A 21,706-nucleotide genomic window follows, 5' to 3' on the forward strand; every position below is an offset into this window, starting at 1 on the left:
TAGGGCTATTTTTATAGCACATATTGCACCATAACATATTGAACTAAATTCTTTGGATATCCAAGATGAGGGAAAAACAGAGTAAATCTTGATGAAAGTGGACGATTATCAATAATCACCTAGGCTGTGCTGGACCTCATGATCCTCATACCTCAGTCCTATGAGAGTAGGATTATGATCATATATGCTACCACATCTGGTTTCTCAATGTATTTTTCTGATTGAATTAGAACTACTCTATCTCCGTTTCTTTTTGGTACATAAAATTATGAATCTTTTGTATAACAGTCTTCATTTAAAAAAAATATAAAATGTATTATCTTATTGGCTGCTCTATATACCTCTTCCTTATACATTCCTACTAAGTTTTTATAGCCTTGTAGTATGAAGTTGAATCTTTATTCTGTACATCTAGCTATACATGGATGCTGGGGAATTGAACCTGGCTCAAAAGGCTTTGCAGGCAAACTCCTTAACTGCAGAGCCATCTCTTTTCTTCTGGTTGTTTGGTTTATTTAGGTAGGGTCTCATTGTAGCCCAGGCTAACCAGGAATTCACTATATAGTCTGAGTCTGGCCTCAAACTCACAGTGATCCTCTGACCTCTGCCTGGGAGGAATGCTGGGATTAAAAATTTGCACCATGATGCCTGGCTAGACTAGTTTTTATTTAGGGAACTCATTTTGTTTTGGTGTGTTTATGTGCAGTCTCAGAAGGACCATAGTATACATGTAGAACTCACAGGAAACTTCAGGGTGTTGTTCATTGCCTTTTGCCTTGATCTTTCTTATTCTTGTGGTCACCACTCCCTTCAGACAGGCTAGATAGCTGGCAGTGAGCTTCCAGGAAATTATGCTATACCTGTCTCCTTTCTCTCCTATATGTAGTAGGATTACAGACACTAGTGCTGTATTATCCGGTTTGTACATGGGTCCGGAGGATTCAAACTCAGGTTATTTTTATTTTAGAGAGAGGGGAATGGGCACACCAGAGCCTCAGCCAATGCAATTGAACTCCAAATGTTTGCATCATCTAGTGGGCATGTGTAACTGTGTGGTCTCACCTTTGTGCATCTGGCTTAAGTGGGATCTACAGAGTCAAATAAACATGGGTCCTTAGGCTTCACAGGGTAAGCACCTTAACCTCTAAGGAGAACTTACTTTTAAGAGATTTTTTTTTTTCGGTGGAAAATGTATCCTCAGAAAAGAGATGGCTCTGTGATTAAGGTGTTTGCCTGCAAAGCCTTACAAGCTGGGTTCAATTCCCCAGCATTCATGTAAAGCTAAATGCACAGTGTTGCCCATACATTTGGTGTTCGATTACAGTAGCTAAAGGCCCTGGCATGCCCACTGTCTCTCTCTCTCTCTGCTTGCAGATAAAATAATTTTTTAAAAGCAGCTGATCTAAAATGACTTGCAGATGAGCAAGACAAGAAGTTCTTTATAGTTAAAGAATAAATCAATGGAATTATAGACCCCTAAGGTTGAAGCTGACCCAAGAGACAATTTCATTTACTTTTTTCAGACGTCGTTTTTTTTTTTTTTTGGCTGCATCTAGTAAAAATATTTTGTATAGTTTCATAGACATAATGCATACCCATCTGTGTATCTACTTGAAATAAAACATTAAAAAATAAGTTCTATTATCATGAGAGGACATTCTCCCTTCCTGGTTGAAACCTTACCAGCTTCACAAATTTACTAGATTTTAATTTAATTCTCTATAGAAACACTAGAACTTCTGAACAAATAGCTACTTACCATAGTGACTTTTGAGTTATAATAAATGCACTTATTTCAGTGCTGCTTGCATTGTTCACAGACATTTTAAAATTCCATTTAGAATTTTTACAATAACTTCAACATCCCATAAATACTGTTTTGGTAAGTTTTCATCGTGAAGATTACATTTTTTGTTTTTAGGCAGTAGATATTTCTAAGCAATTGAGAAAATAATTTGGCTAATTAAGCATATTGTTAGCCAATTTTGAATATATGAAGTAAAACAAACTTCATTGTAAACATATCACAATAGAATGTAGTATTGATTAATTTTATGGTGAACTTTAATCACTGTATGTTTTATTTTGCAGATTCAAATGGCATATGTTAAAAGATTGTGATAGAAATGCTAGATAGTAGAGTAAGTTTGCTTTTTATATGAAGAGTGTCATCAGCAAGAATGAGTTTCATCTGCTTTCATGAAAACATGGGATCTGTAAAATACATTATAATCCACTAAAAAGTGGCCATTTGTGCTGAATGTTATTGTGAAGGACCACAAACTGATTTTGTCAGAGGCTAGTGGGTGCAGGGCAGTGAAGGTAGAGTTGTGCTATGTAGCTCACATTGTCCCAGAACTCAAGATTCTCCTACCTCAGCATTCTGAGTGTTAGAATTATGCATGTGTCATCACATCTGGCTTTTCAGTGTACTTGTCATTTGTTTTGGGTGCTGGGTACTGAACACAGGGTCTTGGGCTTGTCAGGTAAGTATTCCACCACTAAGCTAAATACTCAACCCTCTCAATGTATTTTTCTTAATAGACATTATTTTGCTTCAAACTTGATGCATAACAAGGCTTACTTCTGAGTTTTGGTTCTAATCACCATAGAGGATTTCTAGTAATTTACAGTTCGTGCTCCTTTTGCTGAAGTGACTTATTGTGAGTTACCACAATAAGCATTTTCTTGTTGTAATTTGCTCTCATGTCCTATTATATACAAGTCATAGAAAACTTAATCAGCAAAAATGGATGGAAAGTCACCCTTTTGTCCTTTTTTTCCCCCTTTTATGGGATAGTTGGTAGTGATGGTCACTATGCTCATTGTTTCCATTTAGAAACAAAATTGTTCCTATGCAGCAGTCCTTGTTTTCCTTTTGCTTCTATTTATTTTTATTTTGCTTATATCCTACTACTTACTGATATTCATCTTCATTTTACTTTTATCTTTATAATCACCAGCTAGAGATGATTGCTATGGAAAATCCTGCAGACTTGAAGAAACAGTTGTATGTGGAATTTGAAGGAGAACAAGGAGTGGATGAGGGAGGTGTTTCCAAAGAATTTTTTCAGCTGGTTGTGGAAGAAATCTTCAATCCAGACATTGGTAAATCTTTTAGCGCTACAATTATAGTATTAATTCTTTTTGAGTTATGAACTTGTATATCTTGGTTTATAATATTCTCACCTATGAGAAGTAGCAAAAGATTTAGACATGCATTACCTGTAGTTATAGATTATAAGATCTCTGTTATTTATTTAGGTTCTTATTTAGATTACTTTGCCAAGTATTCGTAATTTTTTAAAAAAATTATTTTATTTATTTCAGAAAGAGAGAAATATGTAGATAGAGAGAATGGGTATGCCAGGGCCTCTAGCAACTGTAAACAAACTCCATATGCATCTGCCACCTTGTGCATCTGGCTTACATGTAGGTACTGGGAATTGAATCTGGGTCCTTAGGTGTCACAGGCAAGCACCTTAACCATTAGGCCATCTCTCCAGCCCTTATGTCAAATATTCTAATAAAGAACATTATCTCCTTGGTAAATTTAATTGGAAAAACTTTAAAATGGTGTATTTAGGACAACTGAAAGAATTCTTTTGTCCTTTGTAGTCTAAAATAATCACAAAATATATGGTATTCCTGAAGCTGGAATGATTTGAGGAACGTAGAGATTGTGTTAGAATTATAGGTGTTTCAAGCCAGAGAAACTCTAGCTTGTATTACATCACTTGTGCTGGGGCTAGGGACATGACATAGTGGTTAAGGCACTTGCCTGCACAGCCTAACAACCCTGGCTTGATTCCCCAGTACCCACATAAAGCTAGATGCACAACAAGGTGCATGCATCTGAGTTTGCAGCAGCCAGAGGCACTGGCACACCCATTCACTCTGATTCCCTTCCTCTCTCTCTTCCCCACTCTCTACTTGCAGTTAAATAAATAAAATATTTTTAAAAACCATTTGTGGGCCTGGAGAGTTGGCTTAGTGGTTAAGGTGTTTGTCTGCAAAGCCAAAGGATCCCAGTTCGACTCTCCAGGACCCACATAAGCCAGACAGATGCACAAGGGGGGGGGGGGGCGGCACACATCTAGAGTTCATTTGCAATGGCTCCAGGCCCTGGAGCACTCTCTCTCTTTCTCTCTCCTTCTCTCTCCCTATCCCCCTCCTTCTCTCCCACTTTCTCTCTTTCAAATAAATGGATAAATAAAATATATTTTAAAAAATCATTTGTGAGCCGGGCGTGGTGGCGCACGCCTTTAATCCCAGCACTTGGGAGGCAGAGGTAGGAGGATTGCCGTGAGTTCGAGGCCACCCTGAGACTACATAGTGAATTCCAGGTCAGCCTGAGCCAGAGTGAGACCCTACCTTGGAAAAAAAAAAGAAAAGAAAAAAAAATCATTTCTGGGCTGTAGAGATAGATTAATGTTTAAATCGCTTGCCAGCAAAGCCTAAGGACCCAGGTACCCAGTACCCCACATAAGCTAGACGCACAAGGTGGCACATGCGTCTAGAGTTAGTGTACAGTATCTAGAGGCCCTGACACATCTGTTCTCTCTCTGTCTGCCCCCACCCTCTTTCTTTCTCCCTCTCCCCCTCCCTCTCTCCCTCTTTCTCTCTTTCAAATAAATGAATAAATAAAATATATTTTAAAAAATTATTTGTGAGCTGTAGAGCTGGTTTAACGGTTAAGGCGCTTGCCAGCAAAGCCTAGAGGCCCTGACACATCCGTTCTCTCTCTGTCTGCACCCCCTGTTATGAATGAATGAATGAATGAATAAATAAATAAAAAATGAACGAATAAATAAAGTTTAAAATATTGTTTATTTGCTATAAGATTTCTTGGGAGGCTGAGGATGTAGTTCAGTAGTAGAGTACTTGCACCAAAATAGTAACAATAACAACAAGTATAATAGTATTTTCTTTACAACTCTTTAGAATCCTTCCCCCCTTTTACTCTACATCTTAACAGTATTTGCCTCCACTAAGAGTTTAATTGGAATACATTGGAAAAGAAATAGATATATGAACAAAGAACAAGTGTCTTGTTTTTAGCCATTTTACATATGGTAGACAAAGTGAAATAGAAAGGTTACAACCTCTTGGATAACATGCTTAACTGGATAATTCTGAGCTGGTTTAGTTTTTACATTATAGCCACCTTGCTGCTTTTAAAGTTAAAAAAATTACAGAAAAATGTTTTTGTTAATTGTAGCATTAGAATCCTCAAAAATATGGCATAGAATAATGTACATAATTTCCTTTAAGGTTTAAGAGTTGAACTGTTATGTCTTGGCTCATATTTAATATGTTTATTAAATAGCTTCTAAGCTTTTCAAGTTTGTCACATTTACATATTCAGTCATATGACTTATATATGAATTTTTTCAGCCATTGAGTAGGTGAAGTATGATTGTAAATTAACCTTTCATGTGCATTAATTATTAATGATTCTAATGAAATACTTTAAAAAATATTTTATTGCTTGATTCCTGAGAGAAACAGAGAAAGAATAAGAATATGAAGCCAGATGTGGTGTCACACGCCTTTAATCCAGCACTCAGGAGGCAGAAGTAGGAGGATTGCCATGAGTTCAAGGCCACCCTGAGAATATATAGTGAATTCCAGGTCAGCCTGAACTAGAGTGAAACCCTACCTCAAAAAAAGAAAAAAAAGACACAAAAAAGAATATGAATGGGAACTTTAGGGCTTCTAGCCAGTGCAAATAACTCTAGATGCATGTGCCATCATTTGCTTCTGGCTTACGTGGGTACTGGGGAATTGAACCTGGGTCCTTAAGTTTCACAGGCAAACGCCTGTAACCACTAAGCCATCTCTCCAAGCCCATAAAATATTTCTTAGGATCCTTTAGAGAACTGCCACCAAAATAGGTTATTACTTTGTTCCATTCACTACCTTAAAGTTGTTTTCAACCATTTGCAACATTTATGGCAATTTGACTCTGTATTTGCAAAGTTGTTTTTACAGTTGTAAACGTTAATTGAAAAAAATTATATCTACTAAATGTAGAGTTCTATATGGGTACTTCTTTTCATACTTAACATTTGGATTCTTTGGATTTTCATAAAATATAAATGTAATGTATTTTGCAAAATTATTTCTTATAGGTATGTTCACATATGATGAAACTACAAAATTATTTTGGTTTAATCCATCTTCTTTTGAAACGGAAGGCCAATTTACTCTGATTGGCATAGTCCTGGGTCTGGCTATTTACAACAACTGTATATTGGATGTCCATTTTCCCATGGTTGTCTATAGGAAGCTAATGGGAAAAAAAGGAACTTTTCGTGACTTGGGAGACTCTCACCCAGTAAGTTATTTGTTATATTTTATCGGTCTCTAATACAAATGAAGAAATATATCTTAACATTTTAAAGGTTTTGTTTGGAATTTTTGGTTGATAACTCAGAGTAAGATAAAGTTATTTTAACCAGATTAATTATGAACATTTAAAAGCTTAAAGGAGGAACTGGAGAGTTGGTTCAGCAGCTAAAGGCACTTGCTTGCAAAGCCTTCTGACCTGGCCTCAATTTCCTAAGTCACCCCTGTAGAGCCAGAAGCAAAAAGTGGTGTAAACATCTGGTGTTCATTTGCCATAGCAAAGAGATTCCAGTATGGCAAAGAGATTCCGGTATGCCCATGCTCACATGCATGTGCACATTTTTTTTCATACTTAAAGATATTTTTATTAATATACATAGTAAAGTATATTACAACATTTTGTTTTTTAATGTAATCTATGAGTCTTCCATGTGAAGTCAGAGGCTGCCTGACTCTTTGGAAGCTACAGTTAGTATGTCTTTTTTTCTCTGCCTTAAGACAGGATCTCCTAGAACACAATGTGAAATCTGCCGTCAGTTGGTGAAATGTGTTTCTTGTTTTGTTATTGGAGGTGAGGGTGGGGAATGAGTCTCTATACAGAGAATGAGACATCATCATTGACAGTCTCCTTTCTAAGTTATAAACTATTTGGGGGACAGGAGGAATAATGTCTGTATTTCATTTTTGCTGAAAAATTGTTTTTTTTATTTCTTCCCTAAGATATTGAAACAAGCCATTTGTTTTATTTTTGAGTTTTAGTAGCCTTACTTTTCTGTTTCTGGTTGTTAGGTTCTATATCAGAGTTTAAAAGACTTACTGGAATATGAAGGGAATGTGGAAGATGATATGATGATCACTTTCCAGATATCACAGACAGATCTTTTTGGTAATCCAATGATGTATGATCTAAAGGAAAATGGTGATAAAATTCCAATTACAAATGAAAACAGGAAGGTAATGAAATTTTGTATTATTGCTTTGTCAGTTAATAAACATGCTTACATTTTTTCAAAGAATAATTTGATATATTTTGAACCAATAATAAAGATATCAAGTAACCAAATTCTTTTAAATAGTTGAGCTGAACATTGCTGAATCTGTATGAACTGACATGAAAGGATCAAGTACTAAACCACTTTCATAGAAAGAGGATCTTGAATAAGAATTAATGAGAGATTAAATGTAGTTACTGTATAAACCAGAAACAGGATGTTGCCATATTAGCACTTAGAAGTAAATAGGACCTAGTAATTAAGATTCTTACCACAGAACAAATGATAATTTTATTTACTATATACAGTATTTCCCATTTTAGATGTAACTGAAAAGTATTCTTTACATCAGATTTTTGGGTTTCTGTTGACCAAAAGTATTCATTTAGAAACAGGGAATAATAACCCAGAACATAAAAGTAAATTATAATAGTTTGCCTTTAAGAAATGTATTTATTTTAATATTTTTGATAAAATGTTATACTAAATCAAGATACAAAGTACACTTTTATTTTTATGATTTGGTGGAGTCATTTAGCTAATCAAGAAAGACACCAGGGGTGGAGAGATGGTTTAGCGGTTAAGCGCTTGCCTGTGAAGCCTAAGGACCCTGGTTCTAGGCTCCGTTCCCTAGGTCCCATGTTAGCCAGATGCACAAGGGGGCGCACGCGTCTGGAGTTCGTTTGCAGAGGTTGGAGGCCCTGGCGCGCCCATTCTCTCTCTCTCTCGCTCTCTCTGTCTTTCTATCTGTGTCTGTCGCTCTCAAATAAATAAATAAAAAGAATACAGTTGCAAAGAATTGTAGATGTACCTTTAAAAAAAAAAAAAAAGAAAAACACCAGCATATTTGCTAATCTGGCTACATTAGATAACTTCTCAAATTCTGTAGTAGAAACTTAAGACTTTGTGGTTTACTAAGATCCAATGTACATGGTTTAAGTATGTCTATATTTCCATGTTTTAAAGAACTTAAAGTATTGTATGGAAGGTACAACTTTTATATTCAATCCTGTCTAACATATTGTCATTTTTTTGTATATAACCTTTTTATGGTTTAATATTGACTACCACAGAGAAATTTAGAATTGTTATTTTTCTTTGTATATGTGTAATTTTATTTTTAAAAATATATTTTTGTATACTGTTATTCTTTGACAGAGACGGAAGCTAGCAGTGTAGCACAGTGGCTTGCTGTGCCTCATTTGCACTACATATAACCAGAGTTTTGTGGTTAATGTTTTCTACAGGAATTTGTCAATCTCTATTCTGACTACATTCTCAATAAATCAGTAGAAAAACAATTCAAAGCTTTTCGCAGAGGTTTTCATATGGTGACCAATGAATCTCCCTTAAAGTACCTATTCAGACCTGAAGAAATTGAATTGCTTATATGTGGAAGCCGGGTAAGAAAGCTGTCTCCTCCTTCTTATCACCCAACTCCTATTTTTTAAAAAAATGTTAACATATTGTTTGTAATGGTGTAGATATTAAGACATATTTTCTTAAATTTGCAGAATCTAGATTTCCAGGCACTGGAAGAAACTACAGAATATGATGGTGGTTATACCAAGGACACTGTTGTGATTAGGTAAGGTGTGTAGTTGAAAAGTTCTACCTGATTTCAAGAGCTTTTTCCTCCTCACTTTTTAGGACTAGAGCCGGAAATAATTTCTATTTTAAAGGCTTGATTTAGCTTCAGATTTGATTTCCTTCCCAAATACTTTATGGTTTTTAAATTGTATTTTCATCTAGAGGTACTTTAATTTGGCTAGCACTACCTCTAAGTAATTTTTGTCATGGTGACAATAATCTAAAACTAGTAATTCATTAAAAGAGTTACAAAATTATGATGTAGTATTTAATTTCTCCTTTTATTGTCTAAGGTATTTCTTGAGTCTTGCCTATAATATCAATTAGTTCTTTGGTTACCTAGAGTTTAAAATCCAGGGCTGGAGAGATGGGTTAACAATTAAGGTTATTTCCAGCAAAGCCAAAGGACCCAGGTTTGATTTCCCCAGGACTCATGTAAGACAGATGCACAAGGTAGCTCATGCATCTGGAGTTTGTTTGCAGTGGATGGAGACCCTGGAACACCCATTCATTCCATTCAGTGTCTCTGTGTCTGTCTCTCTCTCTCTTGCTCGCTCTCTGTGTTTGCAAATAAATAAGTATATGTACGTACAGTAGCATATACCTATCAAATAGGATGAGTGCGTGTGTTTGCTGATTTTCAAGATACTGTGCTATCATAACTATTTTTTTTATTGTTATTAGAGTAAGAGAGGGGGAGAGAGAAAGAGAGGGAGAATGGGGGTGTGGGGGGTGGCCCTCTAGCCACTGCTAGAACTCCACATGAACTCCAGATGCATGTGTGCCACTGTGTGCATCTGGCTTACGTGGAACCTGGAGAATTGAACCTGGTTCCGTAGGCTTCGTAGGCATGTACCTTAACTGCCAAGCCATCTCTTCAGCCCCTATAACTATTCTTTAAACATTATCATTATGATGTTTATGATAGTGGTGGTGCTAATGTTATGTAAAGCAAACTTTGAATACAGTGAAATACCCACTGTACACTTCAGATTCAGATAATTATATATAAACTCTGCTCATTATCCCAGAGTTCCCGTATGTCCCCTTCCAATTCTCATGCTTCCCAGGCAATGACTGTTTTGATTGCTGTAATACTAGTTTTGTTTGTTCTTGAATTTCATGTAAATAGAGTCATAGAGTGTTCATTTTTGAGATTCTTCCATGTTACTAAATTTGTACTTTGTTAAATTGTGGAAGAATAGTGTTGGATTAAATGAATACACAAAATTTGCAGATCCATTTTCTTGATGGATATTTTCTCCAAATTAGAGCTAATACGAATAAGGTTTTACACAGTTTTATTTTGAAGGTGTATTCATTTCTCTTGCACAACATATAGGAGATGGAGATTTCCTGTCATGTAATACGTACATTTACATTCCACAACATACCTCTTAAGAATGTTTATTTCCAGAGTGAAAGTGCCATTTAACAGTATGGCCAGTAGTGTCAGAGTTCCAGTTCTATGTTTTCGCAGTATTTGATAATGGTTGGCTCTAATTTTAGTCATTCTAGGAAGTGTGAAGTGGTATGCTGTTTTAATTTTAATTTGCATATCTCTAATGGCTCATAATATTTAGATGTTTTTGTTGGTTAACCATACCTTTATGAAGCATTTTCCCCATTTTATTAGTGTCAGACTTTCCATTGATTATAGACTTTCTTTTGTAGATAAGTCTTCTGTTATGTTGTAAATATGTTCTAGTTTGTAGCTTTCTTTCCCCGTTCAATAGATATTGCAATTTTGTTGAAAATACATGAAGGTCTTACTTCTGGTCAGTTCTGCTCTGCTGATCTGTTTGTCCCTTTTGTCAAAGTCACAGTTTATTGATTCCTTTACCTATCAAAAGACTTACAGAGCAAGTCTTCTAATCAGATGGTGTAAGTCCTGTGACTTTTTCATTTGTTTGTTTTCACTACTTTTACTCCCACACAAATATTAAAATCATTTTGTTAAGTTTTACATAAAATGTTGAAAAATGTATTGAAGTTTTGATTTAAATCACTTTGACTAGGGTAAGTGAATTTTTAACATTGGTAAAAATTTCCACTTTAAAACAAATGTGGATTCTCCAAAACCTCTCCACTGCTTAGTTCTTATTAGTTTCTGCCAACATTGTTTTGTAATACTAGTGTTGAATATTGTACATTATAGTTAGAAATAAATCAGTATATTGAATGTTTTTGGTGCTTTATTTATTTATTTTTCATCTTTTTATAGCCACCATCTATAAAATAAAGTTTGTTTTTTAAAATATATATTGGCCTTGTATCCTGTGATCTTCTTCTGAATTCACTTATTCTAATTGGTTTTTGATAGATTCTTTAGTATTTTAGATGTTAACAAGATACATTTTTTCCCCTAATCATTATGCCACTGAACATTTCTCTGTCATATTGACAGTCTAGAACATTTGGGAGGGGGGAGCGGGAGTATTCCTACTTTGCTCTTAATCTGATTGAGGAAGAATGTAAGCATATATCCAAGGTGTCAATAATGACTTACTTCCAAGCCACTATAATGAAGTAAATATCATTTGAGGTTTTTGTTTGTTTCTCAGTACATATTTATAAGTTATGTATAAATTTCACTGTGATCTATGTAGTGTATGATAGCATTATCTCTTTAAAAATGTATTTTAACTGAAAATCATTGTTTAAATTTTTAATCATGGATATGTCATTATTAAGTGCTAATGTTTTTGGTGATTGAGAATTACCTTGATCGATGTCTGCCTTCTGCATGATTGGAGAGGCTGTTGCTAAAGGCCAGGGTACCTTAGGCAATTTTTTCAGTAAGGTTGCAGTAAAGTTTTGGCACATCAGCTGACTCTTCATTTCACAAAAAAAGAATTCTTTTGGAACATGATACCATTTTACCCACAATAAATCCAGTCCTCTCAGTTTTTCTTTCTTTTTTTAATCAGCTAAGTTAATGTAATATTCTAAATCCTTTGACATTTCAGCAGTGTTTGAAGCATACCATCTTCTACCTCAGTAGATTACTTTTTCTGTTCATCCATAAGTAGTGACTAATGTTTAACAATTTTTGGCATGAGTTTGCAGCAGTTCAGACACATTTTCATGTTCTACTTCTAATTTTCTAATATTCCCCCGTCTTTTTTTTTTTTTTTTTTTTTTGAGTTAGGGTTCCAGTCTAGCCCGGGCTGACCAGGAATCCACTATGTAATCTCAGGCTGCCCTAGAACTCACAGAGATCCTCCTACCTCTGCCTCCTGAGTGCTGGGATTAAAGGTATGCAGCCCCATGCCTAGGAGAGAGAGAGAGAGAGAGAGAGGGAGAGGGAGGGAGGGAGAGAGAGGGGAGAGAATGGGTACACCAGGGCCTCTAGCCACTTTAAATGAACTCCAGGCACATGTGCCACTCTGTGCATCTGGCTTTATGTGGTTACTGGTGAGTCAAACTTGTATGGTTAAGTTGATGGGTAAATGCCTTGTCTACTGAACGCTCTCTCTAGCCCTTGTCTTGTTTATTAAGTACTTGTACCTCTTAAAGTCATCCATGACATTTGGAATCAGCTTCTTTTACTTTGCCCAGATCTATCAGAATAATCATTTTTTTGTGGCAAAACATGTTTCTTAGTAAGACTTGAAATTTGAAAGCATTCTTTGCCCTACAAGCTGTAGGATGGTTGTTGTATTAGCATGCATAAAAACAGCATTAATTATGTTGTGGGTAAAGTGTACAAACCTTAACTTCACTTTGGTCTTGTAAATATTTTTTGTTTTGAGATTAATGTGCTTATAGTTGTTCTTTCCATTATTAGTGGTTAAAGGCAATTGCTTGCAAGGCCTGATGGCCTGGATTTGATTCCCCAATACCCACATAAAGCCAGTTGCATAGAAGTAGCACATGCATCTGGAGTTTGCAGTGTAGCAAGTGGCCCTGGTGTGACCACATTCATTTATCCATGTGTTTGCAAATACATAATGAATAAAAATATTTTTTAATCATAACCGGGTGTGGTGACGCACACTAATCCCAACACTCGGGAGGTGGAGGTAGGAGGAACTCTGTGATGAGGCCAGCCTGGGAGTGAGTTCCAGGTCAGCAGGGGCTAAAGTGAGGCCCTACTTGGGAAAAAAAAAAAAAAAAAAAAAAACTCTCATAGAACTCAAGGAAAATAATACTGTGTTTTCCTTCTTTTCTCCAAGATTCCACCTTCAAAGACAGGTATGCTAATAACAAGTTCTTTTAATTTTCCTTTGTGTGAAGGTGACTTCATTTCCCCAAGTAGTTGAAGAATGGTTTCATTTGTGTTGTTTGTGGTTTTATCAGCTGAAGCTGTAGATTTTTGTTTTTTTGCTAAATGTGTGAAAGTTATAGCCATAATTTCTTCAAACACTCTTTCAGCCCATTCTCATTTCTCCTTTCATTTTTAGCTTCCAAAGCTGAGAATAAGTCATTTTTGTTAGTCTGCATGTACTGGAAGCTTGGTTCAGTTTTCAGTCCATTTTCTCTCTTGTTCAGATTTCTATATTCTGTTATCTTCAGTCTTCTGTTAAGCCCTTCCAGTTACTGTTTTACTATATTTTTTAGGATTGTAATTTCTGTTTGACTTTTCGATTGTAACTTCTGGTTCTTTCCTGAGATTGTTTATTTCATTTTTGAAATAGAAGAACTTGGAATTGCTTGTTGAATTATTTTTGTAATGATGACATTAAAAGCCTTGTTAGGTAAATTTTAACATTTATTCATCTCTGTTTGCATCAGCTGATTTTCTTCTTTCCTGTGATGTTTCTGGTTCTTGCTAATGACAGTTGATTTGGGATTATAGCTTGAACATTTTGGGTATTATATTAAAGACTCAAAGTCCTATTTAAATTTTTGACTTTAGAAAGCAGTCATCCTATTCAGATACAGAATTTAGGGGCCTAACACACTTTGTGAATTATGGCTCCAGTGACAAATCAGTGTTCCAAGGCTTTGGGATTCAGTTTGGGGTGGCTTCATTTATTTCTTTTCACTGGAGCTTGCCCTCATTCACTCTGCTAATGCTTAAGGAGGTTCTTTTTCAGACTGTCTTTGAGAGGAAGAACATTTTTGCCCTCTTTCTTGTGGACCTCTGTGCATGTAGGATTTGCTGTTAGCCCTTGGAATACTCCTGGCCATGTGGTGTCATTGGGCTAACAGGGCATATAGGATAAAAGAGAACTTCTGGGAACAGAGCTAATCATTGCAAAATCCCTCTTGCAATGCCTACCCAGTAGCATTGTGTCTTTAGATCAGGAATTTAGATCAGGATTGCATCTTTTAAGATTTTTCTTCTCTTTCTTTCTTAGAATTTTAGGAAGCTTTTTAAAAAAAATTGATTTATTTAGAGAGAATGATGTACCAGAGCTTCTTGCTACTGCAAATGAACTTCAGACTTATGTACCACCTTGTATCTGGGTTGATGTGGGCACTAAGGAATCGAACCCAGGCTGTCAGGTTTACAGATAAGCACCATCTTGCCAGCCCAGGAAGCTTATATTTTATTAATCTTTTTTTTTCTAATTGAATTTTAATCTTTTAATATTTGGCCTATCTTTTTCATTTATTTCTATTTCTTAGTTCTGCCACATCTTCTGAAACCTTTCAGTTCCAGGTTTTATTTTTAATTCTGATTTAGTTCTTTTATAGCCTTTATCATTTCATCTCTTACTGACACTGTAATGGATGTCATTCTCATCTATATACTTTTTCATAATAATAATTAATATGTAGAGTTTCATTCTGATCCATTTTTCTATTGCTCATTTTCTTTTAAGAAATGACTTTGTCATATTGCCAAAAGACAGATGAACCAAGATATCTCTTCCTACTATAGAGAAGGCTGTTCTTTTGTAAAATGACAAAAAAAATTATTTTTTAAAAAAATAATCCTTTCAAATTACCTCCCACCCATCATACCTTTATTCTTTTTTGGTGTTTAATTTTAATTTATTTATTTGAAAGGGGAAGAGGGAGAGGCAGATAAAGAGAGAATGGGTGTGCCAGGGCCTGCAGCCATTGCAAACAAATTCCAGATGCATGCACCACCTTGTGCATCTGGCTTATATGGGTCCTGGGGAATAGAAACTTGGTCTTTTAGCGCCTTAACTGCTAAGCCATCTCTTTAGCCCTCTTTCTTATTCTTGATCTGGTCCATTTTGATATTATAACAGAATAACAGAAGTCTGTCCTTAATGCAAGGTTTGTTTTGGTTATTCATGAGTTTAGGGGCCTGATCTGCAAATTTGGATGCCATACAGTTTGCCAACTTTTAGTTCTCAAATTGGCCTCTGCTTTCTAGTGGTATTCCATTTTGAGATTTTCTTGTTCTTAGGACTATAGGAAACCACTTAACTACATCTCCTTTGCTTTCTCATCTGCATATCAGGTACTGATACCAACCAGAATGTCACTGCATATCTCGTATACCCAAAGGTTCATGGGAGATACTTTACTGTCCAGTTCTGTTGTGGGATTTGAACTTTCCTATACAATTTTCCCTGTTTATTATGGAGATTGGGAAGTAAAAAGTAAAATCAACTCTTTCATCTGATTTTGCTAAATCATTTTCTTAATCTGTTATTTCCCTGAAGATTGAAAGAATGATGATTTGAGGAAACAATTTCTTTTTTAACTTTTTCCTGCATATAAATCATTCTTTCATTTTGTTAACTTTCTCATCAATGGATACTATTTGATTGATTACCTTAAGAAACAACTCTGTTGAAAAGGCAAAATAAAAATGTATTTTTGTTTTGTAAAGGAAGGAAGTACTATTAAAATTTAAATAATGGCATTTGGTTATTTTTCTTGCCTTTGAATAGTATGAACTTACTTTTTTTGATATATGCAGTGTGTTTCATACACATGATAGTAACACTATTTAATTGTTTGGCCGTTTATTTTTGACCTGACCCATCAAGGTTTGAAAATTTGGCTTATTTTGAACATTGTTTTCTTAGAACTGGAATAAAAACATTTACAAGAAACTATTGGGAAATGGCATTTAGTAGTGATATTTGGAGTATAAAATAGGACTTTGTTAGTAACTCCTACTATGTGTAGCCGTTATCAGGAGACAGACCAGGAAAGGTTTTTTTTTTTTTTTTTTTTGCTAAGTGTATCTTAGAAGTAACCCTTTATCAATGTAGAGATGTCTTTGTATACCTTTTTACTGCCACTGTGTGATCCAGTATAGAGGGTTTCGTTTGTTAGTTTTTTAAATTTAAAATAGGAAGAAAGAATGGGTGAGTCAGGCCTCTAGCCATTACAGATGAGCCCCAGATGCATGTGTCACCTTCTGTATCTAACTTTATTTTGGTACTAAGGAATCAGGCTCTGGTCATTAGGTTTTGCAGGCAAGTGTCTTAACCACTGAGCCATTTCTCTAGCCCCCAATATAGAGTGTGTGTATTATTATTTTTTTTTATCTCTAGTTTTGTTCTTTTAATAGTAATACCACAATGAATACTTTTAAGCACATCTCATTCTGTACATATTGAGTCAACCTTAAAATAAATTGTTAGGTGTGTTTGGGGACCCCAAAAAATAGTTAGAAGTGAACTGGTAGATACATGTGTAATTTTCTGGATACTGTAAAATTGTTGTATAGAAATTTTTGTATTTCCATCAGGTAGGATATGAGTGAGTATTTCCTTTTTTGGAGGGTGGAATGGGGTTTCAAGGTAGGGTTTTGCTCTAGCCCAGGCTAACCTGGAATTCACTATGTAGTCTCATTGTGGCCTTGAACTCACAGTGATCCTCCTACCTCTGCCTCCTGAGTGTGCCAGTAGCTTATTTGCCACATCATTCAGGCATGTCTTCTCTTCTTCGTGATTCCTGTGCTTCTGCTTCCTCAGGCACGCCTAAAGTGTGCTCCTTTCCTACTGCCCAGTGTGGCACAGCTTTGGTGTCCTGACATTGATTTGATGTTGCCACAGATGACTTGTTTCTCTTACCCACCCCTCAAAGGAAGAGTATCAACAGGGATCTGATTCCTTTCTTGTTGCCATCTACATATGCATTATTTCCTCTAGGTGACTTCTATAGGAAATGAAGGAAGGCAGGCTATTACAGTAACAAGGAAGAGAAGCCAGAAAGTTTGATAGAGAGTTTGGAAGTTGACTTTTTAAAAAATTTTTTCTTTTTTTTTTTTTGGTTCATTTTTATTTATTTATCTGAGAGCAACAGACAGAGCAAGAGGCAGAGAGAGAGAGAGAATGGGCGCGCCAGGGCTTCCAGCCACTGTAGACGAATTCCAGATGCGTGCACCCCCTTGTGCATCTGGCTAACATGGGTCCTGAGGAATTGAGCCTCGAACTGGGGTCTTTAGGCTTCACAGGCAAGCGCTTAACTGCTAAGCCCTCTCTCCAGCCCAAAGTTGATTTTTTTGAAATAATGGTAATGGTATCTATAGATATGAAGAGAGTAGAGAGTAGTGAAAGAGTAGGGTGGTTTGATATGAAACAGTTGAAATGACATGCCCTTTTAGAATTACACCAAAGTGGCATAGTGGAGTCTAAAGCCTGAGAAAACTGGCTTGGGGGCTATTGTGTGGGGAGGGCCTCAAAAATCTGAAGAACAAAGCAAACAAGAACAAAGTTTCTTGGGAAAGGGCCATGTCTGGGTACAGACATAAACAATGTAGGAGAGAGAGGAAGAAAATCTCTGGTCTTTCAGAATCTGTAAGCTGTGAAGAAATGTTCTGCTCCTCATGCTAACTAACCTTGCTGGGATTGAGGGGAGAGAGGAAGGCACATGGATAAAAGAATAAAGTTATACATCAAGGTTGCCTCAGCTCAAACAGCAGTCTGAGTTTGCCCTCCTGGTCCTAAGTCTCCAGCAGAAGGGGCACTTTTAAAGTGAACACACATATATTGTAACAGTATCAACACAATGAAAATGCCATCATTTGGGGAATAAAAATAGCAAATAACAGAATAGCAAAGAACAGAACATTACTGACTATGGTACTATACAATGTTCTCTGACAAGATTCTGGAAAGAACTTTACATTAAAAAAATACATTCTGTAGGGCTGAGGAAATGGCTTAGTGGTTAAGGCATTTGCCTGCAAAGCCTAAGGACCTGGTTCAATTCCCTAGTACACACATAAGCCAGATGCACAAGGCAGCACATGTGTCTGGAGTTGGCATTGCAGTGGCTGGAGGCCCTGGTGTGCCCATTCTCTCTATCTACCTCTTCTTCTCTCTCCTCTTTCTCTTTCTCTCTTTCTGTCTCATACACACAAATAAAATAATATTTTATGTATTCTATAATGAGTTAAAAGTATTATTATGTATGTTTCAGAAAAACAGGTATTTATTCATTTTCTTGTAATAGCTATGTATGGTAGAAATATCAGGATAGTTGTCTTATTTCATGCATAGTATATACTACTTGATATAGGTTCTCTATTTCATATAAAAATTTATATCTTGGGACTAGAGAGATGGTTTATCAGTTAAAGCACTTGTCTGCAAAGACTTCTCCCAGGTTCAATTCCCCAATGCCCATGTAAGTCAGGTGTACAAGGTGGCATGCATCTGGAGTTTATTTGTAGTGGGTGGAAGCCCTGAAATATTAATCCTCTCTCTGTCTCTTTCTCTCTGCCTCTTTCTTTCATTCGAATGAATAAAATTAATTTTAAAATATATCTTTGTATTGTTGCTATTGAGTATGACTGATTAGTTTTTTTATTTGTCTCTTTTTTTGTTTATTTTTCTCTTTTGTTATAAATCTGAATCACATTTTCCTCACAAAGTTGAGTAAGGTGCAAGTAGAAACAATAAACGAGAAGAATAAATAATTTATGTTCCTGAAGACATCATCCACTGTAGTTAATTTTCAACAGTATTCTTGTCAGTCTTTCTCAGTTCATAAGTTTTTGCTATTTTTGCCTGCATATTATGACTAATCCTAAGTATATGTAATTACTTCCCTTTCACTATTAGAAATAATGTGATGATTAACATAATTGCAAATAATGTGATGATAAATGCAAGTTTTATGTGTTAGAATTATTTTCTTGTGAGATTTAAGAATTTCTAGATCAACAGGTATGAATTGTTAGGGTCTTTAATATTAGTTAACTTTAAAATTGTTCCCTAATATTGTTTTAGTACACTGTAAGTTTATATTAGTACTATTTATAATGAATGCCAAATTAAAACCAATAATATATCTTTTTCCATTAGGGAGTTCTGGGAAATCGTTCATTCTTTTACAGATGAACAGAAAAGACTCTTCTTACAGTTTACCACAGGCACAGACAGAGCACCTGTTGGAGGACTAGGAAAACTAAAGATGATTATAGCCAAAAATGGTCCAGACACAGAAAGGTAATTATTGAATTATTACTATGTACCTATGGAAAACTGTACATCCAGTACCACACAGATGTGACTGATCTTGTAGCATCTGAGGACTTTCCTGATTTTTAAATAGAAACCTTCATGTCACATGAAGCATTAGTTGAAAGAATATTGTTTGCTATTTGCTATTGTTTGAAGAACTTGAAAAAAAAACTGACATAGTTGAAAAAACTTACAAGCCTTACATTAGTACAGACATTTTCAAATTGATATTTGTTCCTCTTTAGGTTCACACTTATTAATTGAAAGCCATCTTACATTACAATCTATTTAGAATGGCTACTTTGAGGCTTAACATATTGTTTATCATTTGATTATGTTAGAATCTTCAGTTACATAATTTTGACACTTGACTGTATTCTATCTCTATCTGTACCTCGTTAATTGGAGGGAGTGGGGACAGGTTTGGACCACATACATCAGCAGTAGTATGTTTACTGATGTAGATACACAAACATAGTTTTATTAGTACTTCCTCTATGCTGCTTGGTCATGGTACTAGCTAATGTACATTTGACATCAAATCATTTAGTAGCTACATTGCCAGCAATATTTTTAATAAACATGTAAGAATATCAACTTTGAAATGTTTAAAAGCAGGTTTTAATATTTTTTTTTCCTTCTTTAGAGTAAGTCACTTCTCAGTGGCTTTCTATGTTGGTTTTATAAAGATGTATATGAACTACAATTATGTACCTAAAACAATACTTGTTTATAGTGATGAACAATGGTTGCAATATGTTATTACCATCATTACCTCTTCTTACTAGCATTAGTTTGTAGGATAAAGACAAACTGATTGTTGGTAGGTAGACAGCAAAACATTTACGATTTACTTTTATGCATTGTTCTTCATTGCAAACCATCCTAACTATATATACCATCTAAAAATAGGAACATGTCATACTGAACATATTTCCTATGACTTATTATTTTCCTGTTTTTCCCCTTTCTCTCTATTTAGGTTACCTACATCTCATACTTGCTTTAATGTCCTTTTACTTCCGGAATATTCAAGCAAAGAAAAACTTAAAGAGAGATTGTTGAAGGCCATCACATATGCCAAAGGATTTGGCATGCTGTAAAACAAAATAAAACAAAACAAAAAAGAAAATCAAAAAAGAAAAAAAACAGAAAAAAATTAAAAATTTTTAATAAAATATATAAGAGGTATAATGTGGTGGTGATAGTATCCCAGTACAACAAGGCTGTAAGATAGTGAACCACAGTAGTCATCTATGTCTGTGCCTCCCTTCTTTATTGGGGACATGTGGGCTGGAACAGCAGATTTCAGCTACATATATGAACAAATCCTTTATTATTATTATAATTATTTTTTGCGTGAAAGTGTTACATATTCTTTCACTTGTATGTACAGAGAGGTTTTCTGAATATTTATTTTAAGGGTTAAATCACTTTTGCTTGTGTTTATTACTGCTTGAAGTTGAGCCTTTTTGAGTATTTAAAATATATATACCAACAAAACTACTCTCCCAAGGAAAATATTGCCACCATTTGTAGACCACGTAACCTTCAAGTATGTGCTATTTTTTTTTTTTTTTTGTCCCTGTATCTAATTCAAATCAGGAACTGTATTTTTTTTTTTAAACAATTTGCTTTTGAAACTTGAAGTCTTGGAAACAGTGTGATGCACGTACTGCTGTTCTAGCCCCCCACTAGTTTTCTGTGCAAAATTTTGAGAATCAATAAAGATGGAAGGGAGAACTTGGAATGTTTGAAACACAGCCCTCAGAACTTTACTTTAGTAACAGCACAACAAATTAAAAACAACTCATGCCACAGTATGTTGTCTTCATGTGTCTTGCAATGAACTGTTTCAGTAGCCAATTCTCTTTCTTAGTATATGAAAGGACAGGGACTTTTTGTTGTTGTTGTTCTTGTTTTAAGTTTACTGGGGAAAGTGCATTTGGCCAAATGATATTGTAGTCAAGCCTATTGCAACAAAGTTTGGAAGTTTGTTGTTTATCATAAACAAGCATGTGAAAGTGCACTTAAAATAAACTTTTTATTAATTACTTATTACCTAGATTTTAAATAGACAATCCAAAGTCTCCCCTTCATATTGCCGTCATCTTGTTTAATCAGCGATTTTACCAAGGCACATGATCAGTGTTGCAGCATAACAGAAAGGATGGCTACTGTGCCTTGTGTTACTTAGTCATACAGTAAGCAGGCCTGGAAATGAATGGAACTATTACTCTTTAAGAATTACATTGTATATCCCCAAAGATTAAATTTTACTTCGAAAAGTGTTAAAAGATTACATGTACTACAGAAAGTACAAGTAGGTTTAAATAGATTTAAATTACTGATATTTAAAGTAGTTGTTTCCCTTTCCTAGTCCTCTGTCTGTGATGTTAATTTTTTGTGCATTATAAAATA

At 35.2% G+C, this 21,706-nt stretch overlaps 1 protein-coding gene across 5 annotated transcripts in view; it reads left to right on the plus strand.

The window, feature by feature from the left end:
• Window positions 1-21,035, plus strand: part of Ube3a (ubiquitin protein ligase E3A) — a 96,233-nt gene extending 75,198 nt beyond the window's left edge. For all 5 annotated transcript variants that reach the window (XM_045145189.1, XM_004661949.3, XM_045145192.1 and 2 more), the window contains 7 exons: window positions 2,964-3,108; window positions 6,135-6,340; window positions 7,141-7,305; window positions 8,591-8,746; window positions 8,858-8,931; window positions 19,127-19,270; window positions 20,268-21,035. In XM_045145189.1, the coding sequence (XP_045001124.1) occupies window positions 2,964-3,108; window positions 6,135-6,340; window positions 7,141-7,305; window positions 8,591-8,746; window positions 8,858-8,931; window positions 19,127-19,270; window positions 20,268-20,388 (1,011 nt within the window). In that variant the 3' untranslated portion in view covers window positions 20,389-21,035. The remainder of the gene's footprint in view (window positions 1-2,963; window positions 3,109-6,134; window positions 6,341-7,140; window positions 7,306-8,590; window positions 8,747-8,857; window positions 8,932-19,126; window positions 19,271-20,267) is intronic.
• The last annotated feature ends 671 nt before the right edge of the window (window positions 21,036-21,706 follow it).

The sequence above is a fragment of the Jaculus jaculus genome, chromosome 3 (genome assembly GCF_020740685.1).
Source record: "Jaculus jaculus isolate mJacJac1 chromosome 3, mJacJac1.mat.Y.cur, whole genome shotgun sequence".
Taxonomy (NCBI): Eukaryota; Metazoa; Chordata; class Mammalia; order Rodentia; family Dipodidae; genus Jaculus; species Jaculus jaculus.